Source organism: Mauremys mutica, chromosome 9 (assembly GCF_020497125.1).
Source record: "Mauremys mutica isolate MM-2020 ecotype Southern chromosome 9, ASM2049712v1, whole genome shotgun sequence".
Lineage (NCBI taxonomy): Eukaryota > Metazoa > Chordata > Testudines > Geoemydidae > Mauremys > Mauremys mutica.
In genome coordinates, this window is record NC_059080.1 from 21,690,964 (window position 1) to 21,705,195 (window position 14,232).

At 45.5% G+C, this 14,232-nt stretch overlaps 1 protein-coding gene across 4 annotated transcripts in view; it reads right to left on the minus strand.

Moving 5' to 3' along the window:
- ARHGEF9 (Cdc42 guanine nucleotide exchange factor 9) overlaps positions 1–14,232 on the minus strand; it is a 306,568-nt gene that overhangs the window by 237,752 nt on the left and 54,584 nt on the right. For all 4 annotated transcript variants that reach the window (XM_045031342.1, XM_045031341.1, XM_045031339.1 and 1 more), the window contains exons 3-4: positions 13,393–13,540; positions 10,340–10,449 (exon numbers count right to left, since the gene is read on the minus strand). In XM_045031342.1, the coding sequence (XP_044887277.1) occupies positions 10,340–10,449; positions 13,393–13,540 (258 nt within the window). The remainder of the gene's footprint in view (positions 1–10,339; positions 10,450–13,392; positions 13,541–14,232) is intronic.

A 14,232-nucleotide genomic window follows, 5' to 3' on the forward strand; every position in this document is an offset into this window, starting at 1 on the left:
ACAACATCTCTTGTTCCCTTTCCCTTTCACTGGAGAGAGTTTTAGAAGGAACCTACAACCCCTTGATTTGACAGTCTGTTAGGTGGTACCAAAGATGGCAATAACTGTCTTTTGGGTAAAAGAGAGGAAACTAGCTAAGCTGGGCTGGAGCTATTGTTCCCAGCAAACAGTGCAGGTGGCAGCCATACTGGTGAAGCTCGCACTGAAGCTTCTGTCTGTTCTTTCATAGTCTCCACCCAAAGCCTCTTTCTTCAAGGACCCACAAAGGGCTGACGGCTGGCATAGCCCATCCCCTAATTATTGCATCCACCAGTTAGGCCTAATATCTGACAAAGCAATTTTGGTTCATTAATTTCCAGTTCTATAGCTTCTGTTTTTACCAAGCATGATTTCAACATATGATTCAAGAACTATCAACATGGCCTTTTGGTTTAGACTAATTTTGTCTGGTCCTCTTTCACCTGTTTATAACATTCATTATTGAAAGCAACATGACCTACTTTCCATCAACATCTGTTATTGTAGGTTATTGTAACATCTTATAAAACTTTTATATACTTTTTATAACTGAGCTCACAATTAGGGTCAATTTGTTAATCCAATTATCACCACAGGCCTCTACCACTAAAGCCGAAGGAGGATCTCCCTTAGTTATCAGGCCTATGACACACCATTAAGCAATACAGATTCCATCCACCAGAGGACACTGGTGTGCAAACATGCATATTCTAAACAGCTCACTATGATGTCTTTTGGTCACAGTGCCTAATCCCATGATGTATTTTACAGACGTAATTACCACTGGCTTCTGCAGCATTTGAGAGATCTCAGAATCTTAACAGCCATAGGAGAAAGGACTTTGAGGCTGTGACTTGTGAATATTTGTAATTTCGCCTATCCCCCCAAATTGAATTCTCTCTTTAGTTAAACCCAGGTGTAATTACTGTGGCCTTGAGCTACCAAAATAGCTGTTGCTTAGTACTACAAGAGCATTTGTCAGAATGTTTACACAGAGATTTTTCATGCTACACCTACCGAGAACCATGTGCTGGGAAAGCGCAAAGCACACCGAGCATACATTGCTGCCAAGCAAAGTGCCAGCAGAGTTTATATATAATATAGCCCCTTTCATACAAACCATATCCCAGAGCAAAACAACCCAGTGACAGAGTTAAATAATGAATTACAGCACAAGCAAAGAGAAACCAAGAGGTGTAAGTGAGAAAGAAAAGATCCTTTCTCAGCTGAAATTGGATGAGATTGTGTGCTAATAAGTGGGTGATGCCCAGAAAGGCCATTCCAGGAGGTGGGAGCTGCAGGGGACAATGCTCTCATACTAGAGGTAAGATTTTGCTTTGAACTACATGAGGGCTGATTATGCAAGATCACCATAAGCCACGTGCTTATGGTCTGGCAGCAGGCAGTTCCATCTGTAGTTTCTCAGGGAGCATGCACCCTTCTAAAGTATTATGAAGGCCATCACCTGGAGGCCAAGAGCTTCTTGATTCAAGCATGGAAGTGCAAATATCTCTTCTCTGCAGTCCAGAACAACCAGGAATCCACAGTTCAAGACCAACTGCCTCTCCATTTCAAGCCACTCACTTGATTGTTGTCTACCCCTAGCGGTTTTGGGGAACTCTCCCACCATTGCATTATCATTGAGGCCTGACCTACACTACACAGTTAGGTCGACGAAAGCTGCTTTGCCTCAACCTAGCTGCAGAAGTGTCTTCACTTAAATGTGGCTTCTGCCAACATCAGTGCCTCTCTATGCCGATTCAGTAACACCACCTCCGCAAGTGGCGTAGAGTCATGGTCAATGTAGTTAGGCTGACACAGAGTCAGTGTAGACACTGAGTTGCTTATGTCAACTGTTATTGGCCTTCAGGAGCCTAACTACACTGCCCCACACTGACAATACAATTGATACAAGCACTCCTGGTGAGGACGTGCACCGCCGACACAAGGAGCCAAGCTTGCACGCACGTGCGCACACACACACACAAGCAATTTAGTAACTGCGGTGGCTGTATGCCGACATAAGTTTGGTCGACATCATTTTGTAGTGTGGACGTAGCGTGAGACAGCTCCATCAGCACGCCATTAGTGGAAGCCCTCGAGCGGACAAAGCCCAGGCTCCACCCCAGTACCATCCATCACTGCTCTACGCGGAAACCCAACACTCTGTTAGAAATAACTTTTAAGAGAGACAAAATGCCCTGAGCAGGATAACCATTCAGGCACTGTTGTCCAGCTGGTAGAAGCAATCAGCAGGTAGTGTAGTTGGAATTGCACCCATCTCAGCCACCAGTTTGTAAATTCAGGGTAAGGGTGGCCCATTCACAGCTAGTTTGGGGATGAGCAAGTTCACTGCAAGCCACGTATGTTCATACAGTGTATCTTGCACTCTGCTCAGTTCATATGCCACCATGGATCGGAAGCATTAGCCCTCAGATCCCTAGAAGGCTGCACAATGTTATAGTTTCACTGCTCACCAGGGACTTTAGAACTGCTCTCTGCCCAGGCATATGTATGGTGGGCATCCAACAGCAGCCAACGAGTTAACCATTCATGGGGTTGAGTATTAGTTATGTCAAGGTCCGTCAATTTAGGTTTACTGACGACTGCCCCACCTCCTGTGCGATCTAGTGATGTCACATGATGCTATGCACACTACATGTATGCGCACACAAATGGGTCTTGCAGAACTGGAAAGCAAGTATAGTCATGGATATATTTAGGAAGCTCCTGAAGTTGAATGAGAAAGAGGGTACTGGGGAAACCATACAAATGTCTTAAAACTGTGGCAAATAGTACTTCATGATAGGTTTAGCAACCACAGAAAAAAAATATACAAAGCAGACATTCCCTGGCTGCAAAATGATTGAATATTTAGAGCCAGGGAAGAGAGAGATTAGAGAGGATACATTTTCCTGGCTTTCCTCCACGCATACAAATAAATCTCTGAGTGCATTGGTGCACTGATATTTAAACTAATTAGCACAGACAAATCCATGGGACTCCATGCTTTTCTGTCAGCCTAGTCATATGGACAGAAGGCGATCGAATATCATCATGATTAACTACAGCTCCCGTGTCAAAATGCAGCAGTTAATGATCTATTCCTCCTGAAATTAGTAAGGCAAGAGAAATACGGTGTGGGACACATTTCAAACAGTAAACAGAAAATATCTCCACAAAATTAAATGCTCACTCAGCACTGCACTAGAAGATAAAAATAGAGAGCAACAGAGCTGGCGTGGAATACCAAGCAGAGCTCCTTGCTGTGGCTGCATGGTGTCACTTGGAGAATACCCAGATCAACCCTCCCTTCATTCCATTCTCCTGGAGAGAGCACTTTGGTTGAATTTCCTGTTCCTCAGAAATGTGCTGGTATGGAATTAACTTTGGGGAGCCTGGGATTGCTTCGCATAAGGGATTCGGCTCACATGTACACCATCACTGCCATTACAGTCCCCTTCCTGCCTCCAGAAATAGGTTGCTTGTCAGAGAAAAGCAAGCCTTTGTGACTATTCAACACCTTTTTGCAGCAGGTCTGCTACTAGCACAGGGGACAAGAAAGAAACTGGCCCTAATGCAGATGCAAGATTTCCATCTTAAATACTCACACCGCAGCTTTGCCTGGCACAAAAGATTGTGCTTTAATCCTTTTTATTAGGATGCATCACAGGCCGACAGGAAGGAGTAGGGAGCTGGGCAAGACCAGGGTACTAAAATACAGCTGGCATTAAAGATTCAGGATGAAGCAGTTCCAGCAAAGGAAGGACTGACCTGAACCTGTGCCCACAGAATACAAATCTCGCTAATTAGTGAAGATCCAGAAAAGTGTAGTTAAATCCCCTTGACACCCTGACTGCCGGGTACAATTCAGGCAGGTGAATAGCCTTGTGGACAAGACATGGGACTCAGAGGACCTGGGTTCCATTCCCAGTTCTGCCACTGTTTCCCTGTGAGAGCCGGGGAAAGATCCTTAACACCTCCTGGGCCTCATCTGCTCACTCCATCCTCACCTGAGAGGTGAGAGACCCCCCTGTTCCAGTCCCCACTCTGCAGAGGGGGAGAAAGGATTTGAACAGGGTCTAAACACTGGGGATGTTCTCAGTCCCTCCTGTTACAGCTGTTCCACTGTGGCTGGAGCAGGAGGACTAGACTCTGTGTCTCCCACATCCAAGGTGAGTGATCTAACCACAGGGCTAAGAATTATACGATGGCCACTAACAACTCCTCTGGCCAGATTTTAAATGGGACCTGATCCATTAGGCAGCCTTGCGCACGCCTACCGGATCAGGCCCCACACGTGAGACAGGCATTCCTCCACCTTATCCTCTCCTCCCAGTTCGTGGATTGCTCTGAGGCTAGGCAGGAGACAGGTGTCTGGCCACCTAGAAGGAGGCAGCAGTGCACATGCCATAATGCAAAAAACCTAGGTGTCGAGGGAACTTTTACACGGACAGTTTGGCACTGAGTGAATTTAGGCACCTACAGACTTTGGCAGCAGTTCTGTGGATTTCAGTGAAGCCTAAAACTGAGACTTAGGCACCTAAGTCTGGGGTTTAGCCACCTAAATACCCGTGTGGATCTAGCCCAACAAGCCTTCCCTACCCCAGCCTGGAGTTCTGAGTGATTCCAGCCTTACAAACATTCCTCTTGCCACAGCAGTGGGGGGGGGGAAAGGGGGTACTGGGTGCTCTGGGGAAAGGTTGAGGCTAGGTAGGGAGTAGCGGGGAGGGGAGCCAACTCATCTTCTGTCCCCACCAGCAGCCACCGCCTCCTCTGCCTGTTCTTTCCCTGCGCAGACACAACAGAGGGAGCAGTGAGAGGGGAGGCTGCTTGGCTGCTGGGAGTAGCAACTACCAGGGCATCCCTACTGATGCACATGGATCCAGTCAGGTTGCCAGATGCGTGTGTGACACTTGGCAGCCTTGTGAATGGAAGTGTGTTCACTGACTTCAGTCGGTTTTGGACAAGGCACTTAGCACTTAACTGGTTTATAACCCAGAGGTAAGAGAGGTCATTCCCCTGCCCAAACGACACACTCGGTGTTTTTAAAATGCAGAGAAATGCAGCCCTATTTTCAAAAACCTGCACTTTGCACACAGCAGCCTCTTGGGGTTCCTGGAGCCACCTCTCACTATCAGCACTGTGCCCTCGATGGCCTCCAGTGACATTCATTAATTTTTCTGGCACTGCCCCAATTCCTCCAAGGATTAAGATAACACTGGTGCTACTAATGGCAATGCTACGTTGACCCGGCCTCTTGCTCTCTAACTTGCTCTCCCTCCATTCGCAGCACGGAAACTAGGCATAGTTTCTTCCAGAACTGGGCCGGTGGTTTTGATTTACCACCCTTTCCAGCCACCTGACTTTTTAAACAATCCATTTGGTCTGTGGCTGCAAATAAATGGATTGACAAGAGATATCCAAACCCTGCAAATCTTAACTCAGATTTACAAATCTTGCCAAGATTTTCTAGCTAGCAAGGATTTGATTTTCCAGCCCTGCAGCTCTGAGCTCAGGAGATGAGAGATGGATAGGCTTTGAAATGCTGCCACTGTGATCTGTGTTTGTAAATCCCACTCTTGCCTCCTTTAACTCAGTGGATCTGATTTATAAACCCTGATCAGCTTTTGCACACCTGGCTATTCCATGTAACTCAGCCTAAGTGACAAGCTGCCTAATTGCAGTGATGAGCAAATCTCAGAAGGTGTTTTGATTAGCACTCCAAAGTTGTTTCTCTGAGTTATCTGCATCTCCTGGGCTACCAGTTCTCACAACACAATATTCTCAAAGAAAACCAGGAGTACTTGTGGCACCTTAGAGACTAACAAATTTATTTGAGCATAATATTCTGGCACTTTTGCTTCTGACTCTGGCAGGCAGGTCTCTTTGCTCGTCAAAAGGAAGTTTAAAGGTCCATTAACCTTTCCAGCACCAGAATCTCATCTTTATGTCATTCAACTGGATGGGAAAGCTTCTTAACCAAGCTTTCCTGGACCTCAGAAATGTTTTTTGCATGACTTGAGATGAAAGTTTGGGGGCAGGGTGCTGAGTTTTTCATTTTAATCCACTTTCGGCATGGCTCTCTAGTTACCTACCAGAAACAGGGCTGTTTCCTCAGATTGTTTGGGATACAGACTCTTCTTCTGTGTGTGCACAGTGCCTAGCAGAATGGGGCCCTGATCTTTGATGAGAGCCTATAAATGCTATTGCAGAACAATTAATAGTAATGTTTAGAAGAGGTATTTTTTAAAATGAGGTCTAAGTCTTCCTGGTAAATCTCTCTGACCTTCTGTGCCATGGCATGTTAGAGATAGAACTGTAGCAACAGAATCACAGTGTCACACTAGGAATGTGTATTATCACAACAGTGACAGATACCACGGCTGCTAAATACAGGGCTGTTCTTAATAGGTTAAGAAAGTTTGATTTATTAAACTTGGCCAACCACAGGCATGCATCATTCAGAGCCAGCTCCTGAATATGGTAATGTTGTATATCATATAATACAGCTGATGGCGTTCTCTGATGGGGCTTGAGTATCATACAACAGAATATATCGCTATCTATAACAGCAGCTCCCCATAAATATTGTTGCTCTTCTTTATTCAACACTTGGCTGGCTCCAGAGCACAGACAATAGCTCTGTTGGTGTTGGCTCATTTTATCAAGATGGCAAATTGTTAGTAGCTGGCAGTTTTGAGTCCAGTGTGCACATCACCAAGTGGCACATCCCAAGTGGCACTAATTCACTGACAGAGGTTCAGTTTGCTCCAAAATCCATCAATGCTAACTTATGTGTCAGCCAAGGGATGGGCATCACTTAATATAACCAAGAGGGGGGTTCTCCCTTTCTGTATCTCTGGTAGCTGAGCATGCTCCCTCCACTGCATTTCCTAGCCCCTGCTTCCCCCAAAGGGGGAGAGGGATTCCTCCTCTGTCATGACACTGGGCCACTCAATGACAAGGATACCTGCTGGATTCACTTGCCCTATATGACTAAAAAGATCAGTGAACCTGTATGTTTACACTGCAGTTAGAAACCCGCAGCTGCCCTGTGCCAGCTGACTGAGGCTCGTGGGGCTCCAAGCCTGTTTCACTACACTGTAGCCTTCTGGGGTTGAGCTGCAGCCCAGGGTCTCGGACCTCGCAGAATCACCTTCCACCTCGCAGAATCAGTCCGACAGCCCAGAAGTCTACACTGCAAAGAACCAGCCCCACAGCCTGAGCCCCGTGAGACCGAGCCAGCTGGCACGGACCAGCTGCGGGTTTTTAATGACAGTGTAGCCACATCCATAAAGGTCATACCCTGTAACTTTCACACCTGGAAATTCCGCAAGAAAATCATTTGAAACTGCAGGGGTTTGCATCAAGACCATGAATCAGCCCTAGGTTTGTTCAAAAGCTTTGCAGTTAGTGTATCTCACAGCTGTGTATATTTCGCATGCTCTAGGTGGAAGGTGTGACAAAACTCTCACCACCAGGTTGGGTTAGTGCTGCTTGATGCAATAATTAGAGCGGAGCTCACACCAAAACACTGACTCTAAACAACAGGTTTCTAAATTATTTAGATTATAAATTCCTCGGGGCAGGGAGCTTATCTTCACACCTCTGGTAACAAGTCTAGCAACTCTGGGCACCACACAAAGTTCTAATCCAGATCTGAGCTTTGTGGCTGCCTCTGTAATAGGCCAAACAGCCACAAACCCTGGGAAGAAAAGAGTGTTCAGGTTTTTGGTCCTCCAATTACAATAATAGTTTGTCCCTCAATTGAGCCTCCCAGCCTTTACAGATTTAACAAATTAAGCCATATAACACAAACACACGAGGTAGGAAACCCTTGTGATCCTAATCATAAAGACAGGGATGTTGAGGCACAGGTAGGTGAAGTGACTTGACCAAAGTCACATAGTGAGTTAGTGGCAGAGTCAGGGACAGAACAGAGCTGTGTCCCAACACCCATCTCTGTGCTTTTACTACCAGCTCATGCTTCTGTTCTTGATTTGTGTGTATTCGTTACCTGGCAGAGACTTTCAGCTCCATGTACACTCTGCATCCAATTCATGCCAAAGACATGCTGTCTAGCAAAGTGGGAGGATCTCCTACAGAATTACCCCTCCGGGAAGAGATTGTAATCCCAAGGGAAGTGAGCAGAAATTAAGGGCTGACCATCTTGATCTGACTCTTGGTTAAATGAATGTGATTCTTCTCTGTGGATTATATTTCAGCCCGCTAAATAGAGAAGTAATTGAAGGTGGCAGTCAAGGAACAAAGCTAACCGTTTTCAGAGTGGTAGCCGTGTTAGTCTGTATCAGCAAAAACAACGAGGAGTCCTTGTGGCACCTTAGAGACTAACAAATTTATTTGGGCATAAACTTTCGTGGGCTAACAGTGACTCCTAAATGCCAATAACCCTTCCCTGCATGTGTTCAGTGAAAGCTGCAGAACCCATCCAAAACAAGGAAATCGGAGTAGTCAACATGAGTTATCACCAGTGAACCATTTCTATCACGAAAACCAGACATAAAGCAGCAGGGTCCTCTTTAAAGATGATGTTTCATGAAGGCAGCTGATCAGATAAAGAAGGGCAATTACGTAAAGGCATAATAAAATTGTACAGACACAGCAGGGAGGCAGCAGTGGCAGCAGCTGTGGGGAAAAATAGCAACAGGCAACACGCAAGAGTGAGCTCAGTTTGGATCAGTACTCAAGTATTCAGCTATTTACCCAAACACCTGAACTTCCGGGTGTAAAGAATTCATGTGTTGTGACAGCAGGCATAACTGGAGTGCTCAGACTAGTACCCGAAGCTTTCGTGACTCCATAGGCAAATACTAGTACCTGGTTGCTTTATCCTCTTTTTGGGCCCTGCCACTACAGGTCAACATCTCCCTCACTCTCTCTCTCAAAATCTGGGCTGGAAATATCATGAAAACAGGGTCCCTTGTAAATGGTCAGTACTGTAATTCCCTCCTTGGTCCCACCTGGGAAATCCAGTGTTCATGGGTGCTGGCCCATCCTTTGCTCACCTCACTGCAAAAAAAAGCCCTTAGAGTGGTAAATTAACTCTTTTTGGGGGGGAGGGGCTTGTTCTCCAAAAGCTCTTCTTTGCTGCAGTCATCCACATGAGCATCATGCTGAAATCAGTGAGACATCAGAGTACACACAGGACAATCAGCAATACAGCAATTGAAGTGTGTTCTGCCTGAACACAGCAGAAAGCTCATGGAGGAAAGCTCCAGCTACCCTACTCCCCACCATGGCAAACCTAAGCAAGAACCAGATTAATTCTGGTCCTAAATTGATTTGCTTACATATTGTCTAAAGCTATTTCTGAGACTCCCATCTGATCAGTAAAAAGCTGCTTCCCCTCCCCACACCAGCTGGGAAATCATTCAATGTACAGTACACAGAGGATTAGCAATGTAGCTGGCTCATGATTAAGGTAAACCAAGATCCTCTCATGAGATGTGCTGGCCACCTTCAGCTCCCAATGAAGGGCTTCCTCCCAGATCCAGGCTCAGGAAAGACAAGTGTGTCAAAGTGTCCGACAAAGTGGGTATTCACCCACGAAAGCTCATGCTCCAGTACGTCTGTTAGTCTATAAGGTGCCACAGGACTCTTTGCTGCCTTTAAGTGTCACAAAGAGTATCATGTAGTGAACCTGACTTCCAGAAAGCAAAGACATAGCATGAGGCAGCTACCAAGAGAATTCTGAGCCTGGAGATGCGGTGATATGCAGATCGGGGAATGCTGGCACAGCTCTTTGCTAATTTTCCTTGATAGCTTGCCCACAACTTTCTAACTCCAAGACAAAGATCCAGCCTAGTCCCCCCAACCCCAGTGGGTTTCACTAGTGAGTTTGGAGATTACACTGTCAAAAGGAAAAGCATCCAGATTTCAGCTGTATTTGCAAAACACTGGAAAGAACAGACACATAAATATGTCACAGAGATAGCGACAATAATGAATCCAAAGGACATACGGTAATAAAACTACAGACAATTTGAAATTACACAGTTTCCCCCCATCTGCGAGGAATATTCAGCCAAAAGGAAGGGAGGGCCCAGGCCCCGTGTTAGGTTGTAAAGCCTCTGATTTATATCCGATGGGAACTAAACCGGGCAAAAAAGGTTAATGCTACAATCTTTATATTGCCATAAAATAATCCACACTAATTACAAAAAAAAATCTGCTACAGAAACTGTTCTGGATTCTGGAAGCTTTTACTAAAGCATATTGTCAGATTATAAAGCTAAGTACACACCAGACAAATGCCAGCACTAGAGCAGGTAAAAATATATTTGAAACAATGCCTTACTTTATTGACTAGCAGCTGTTCAGCTCCAGGCTTCAGGGGCTTCCATCTACTTCTACCATTCCTGCCATCTCTGCGTACCTCCAGAGTCTTTGAACCCAGATCATTCTCAGCTGCAGGACAAAATCCACACAAAAAGGAATTAAAGGATAAACACCATGTTCAGGCTCAGTCTGTGGGGTGAGGGTTGTTCTGTTTGAATGAAAAAAACAAGACAATGTGAAAATACTCCTTCAAGCTCTACTTTTTTCTAAAAAAAAAATAAAAAATAAAAAAAAATAAAAAGGTAGAGAATTTATTTCAGTGCCTAATTCATACTCTTGAGATGGAAGAAAAGTATCCTAGTTTGGATGCTGTGGAAATTCAGACATAACTTAGGAGCTCAGGCCTAAATTCAGATCTGGCGTAGGCAGGTAGGGGCAGACACACTAGATCACAAGGTCAGGATGCTATTCCACAAGCACAGGAAGAATATAATCTGAATACATTGTTATTAAAGGTCTGGTATCTCAAGGACCATAAGTTCTAAAACACTTCTGATACATCTTTGGAAATCTGGGGTTCCCAGCCCTGGTGGTCTGCAACACGAGACACCTTGAAGTGGTAACTGCTCCTTTAATCTACGCAAATCAAGAACAGGCCACTAAAAGGCCGAGTACCAGAGAAGCCAGGATGTTTTCATCATCCCAAGCATCCTAGGCCAGTCCACCCATGGCAACAATTGCACTTCAATGGAATTGCACTCACTTACACCAAGTCTGAACTTGGCCCTATAGACAACTGAGCACCCCCAGAGGATTCTAACCTGAAGGTGCAGCTGGCGATTAAAGAGATACAGATGAAGTAGGAGGAGTAGATGATTTAAGCACAAGTTACCTTTTATTAAATTCAGCTATATTGTTCTAATCAGCCATGAACCCAGCTCTTCCTCCCAGCCCCCACCCAATGGGTATGGCACAGTTCTGGGCAGAAGCCTTTGCTCTAGTTTAGAGAGGTCTATTTCCCTCTCATATTGCCCATGGTTTGGTTTGAATCACTTCCCCCAGTCCACCCTTCACACAATGCTTGCCTGGAGTGACAGCCACGGGGAGAGAGGAGCTGTAGAAAGGCATCACATGTAGGTCTGCAGCTGCTGCTAATGCAGGCTCCTGAGTCAGCAGGCCACACGTGGCTTGAGCAGAGCACAGACAGCGTGCGTGCCTGAGTGTTCATTCGCGTCCCCTGGGGCCTGTCATCCCTTTCAGGAAGGAAAGAGCTGAATTCCGGAAAATTTGCCTGAGAGATGTACAACATTGATTTCCCTCTTTCCAGTCCACCCCTAAGTCCAGACAGCAGTTGCACTCAATGCTAACCTAGGATCAGAGGCGGCTCTAGGTATTTTGCCACCCCAAGCACGGCAGGCAGGCTGCCTTCGGCGGCTTGCCTGTGGGAGGTCCCCAGTCCCGCGGATTCGGCGGCACGCCTGCGGGATGTCCGCCGAAGCCGGCAGAGCACCCCCCGTGGCTTGCCGCCCCAGGCACGTGCTTGTTCCGATTCCCAGTGATATGCTAACCATGAAATTCATACCCCTGGACCCAATCCTACACCCAACTGAAGTTTTGCTCCAGATCAGGATCCAGACTTGGAGATGATTAGATCTGGGGTTCTGTCTCAGACCCATCTCTAGTTATGGAATTTCATTAAGGGCTGCTTGGACAGGGAACCTGATTTTCTTCCAGCATTATTGGGAGAGAGAGAGATTGCACTGAAACCTATTTCCTAAATGCAGTACTGACACAGTCAGCCTGGTATTATTTTTAGCAGTGCATGTTTCTCTTTCTAGTCTCTCAAACAAACAAAAAACAAACCAAGCTGCAGTGTGAGCACTAATTATAACTAAAGGATGATACAAGAGTAAAGAGGCAACATGCAGATCCTGTAACACTTGCATTCTTAAAAAGGCTTATCCACTTCCACCCACACACTAGAAACGTATCAGTACAGAATAACATTCATTTCAGTAAGCAGCTGCTTCACCCTTTCACCACTGGTGCTTTTCAGACCTGCTGTGCTGCCACCATCCATTAACACTTGGTTTCAATCAGTGGCATATTTGGATGTATCTACATGGCTGGTATTCTTGACCTGGACATACCAAGAAGTCCTAATGTTCAGGTATTAGTGATATTGACCCCTTAGGAAAGAACCTCCATACTCTATATGTCATTCTTCCTAATCAGGGAGGTTGGACATTGAAGACACCTATTAGATCATCAGCTCATCTCCCTGCTAGGGACCGTTCCCTGCAGTACATTCTGTCATGGAAGTAGATGACAGGGGGTGGATCACTCGATGATGGCCTGTTCTGTTTATTCCCTCTGAAGCACCTGGCATTGGCCACTGTTGGAAGACAGGATACTGGGCTAGATGGACCATTGGTCTGACCCACTATGGCCATTCTTATGTTTTCTCCAGAGTAGTTTGGAGATAGGACTTGTACCAATTTCCTTGGCCAACTATTTCACAGCATAATAGACTGTACTCAGGTTTCTGATATTCCCTTCCCTATTGATCAGAAAGAAGATCCAGATTGGAAAAAAACTTTTCCTTCTGATGTCACATTCCCAAACAAACCTCCCAGCTGGATCTCTGAGAAAATTTAGCTGATCATTCATCTTCTCAAATGGCAATATTCACAAAGAGACCACTAAATTACACAAAACTGTCCAGGACACAGAACTGGGAAGAAATCACCATGTACAGCAAATGAGGTGAAAACCCAACCACAGGTTGCTAAAAGGTTTTTACACTTCAGAGCATCATCCTTCTCCCTTTTGGGTAATGAAAATCTGGGGACAGGAATTAAAGAGGGGAAAGACCCATTATTTGCAATACACATGAAGATTCTAATTCATCAGGGTTAAACTCTCTACAGCTTGTGGCTATGGCAACCTGTTTCCCCAAGTTCCAGATTTATAACAAATACAGATGTAATTCCAGACCATCTCTCCTAGTCCCTAGCCCAACGCTTCCCTTGCTGCTTTGGTTAAAATGTAGTCAAATGAAAGGCGACTCACCACCAGTGCTCAGCAACAGCCGCCTCCTCCAGCCCAGCTGGTCCAGCCCCATCGGAGTGCTTTGGGAAAGGGGTAAGGAGCGACATCTGTCCAAAAGGATTTTGAAAGGAGGTGCTTGTGGTGATGGATGAAGAGGATGAGACAGGGGCTGGGAAAAAAAAGATTGTGGAGTAGGAATATTACTGCCTATAGTTTGACAAAGGTCAGACTCAATTATGGCACTTTTAGTGCAATGGCATGACTCATGCCTTTCTCCAAGACATTAAACGCACTGTAATGCACCCTAAATGGGCCAAACAAATCTGTGACCACTTAATTGTTTGCAATAGAAAGATTTAGACTTGCTGATCATCTCTGTATAGTATCAGCTTTCATTTCTAGTAGGTCACTAGCTTGAACTCCGACCCAGGGATAGAATTTTCAGAAAAGCACACAAGCCATTTAGGAGCATAAGTCAATGGGACATAGCCTCTTAAGTCTCTTGGGCACTTCTGAAAGTTAGACCCAAGGTCACTAGTGGTCGAATGTTGTTCCTTCCTGGTCGTACTTTGTTGGCCTACCTGAAATAAGTAGTTTGTTATCTCAGTCTAGTTCCCATGTTGACATGTCACAGCAATCACCACGACCACAATCCACATTAACTCAGAGAGGTCAATAATTGAATGGCATGGAAAGTGAACTACAATGTACTGGGATATGATCCCTCCAAAGCTGGAGGAGGCACACGGTCAGGGAGCAGTGTGAGGAGTTTGCACGGTCTTTGTGCATGCTATGGCTAAAGAGGAAAACATCAGCTCCTGGTACTGGCTATCTTGCCTCTTACTCTATAACTTGTTTTAA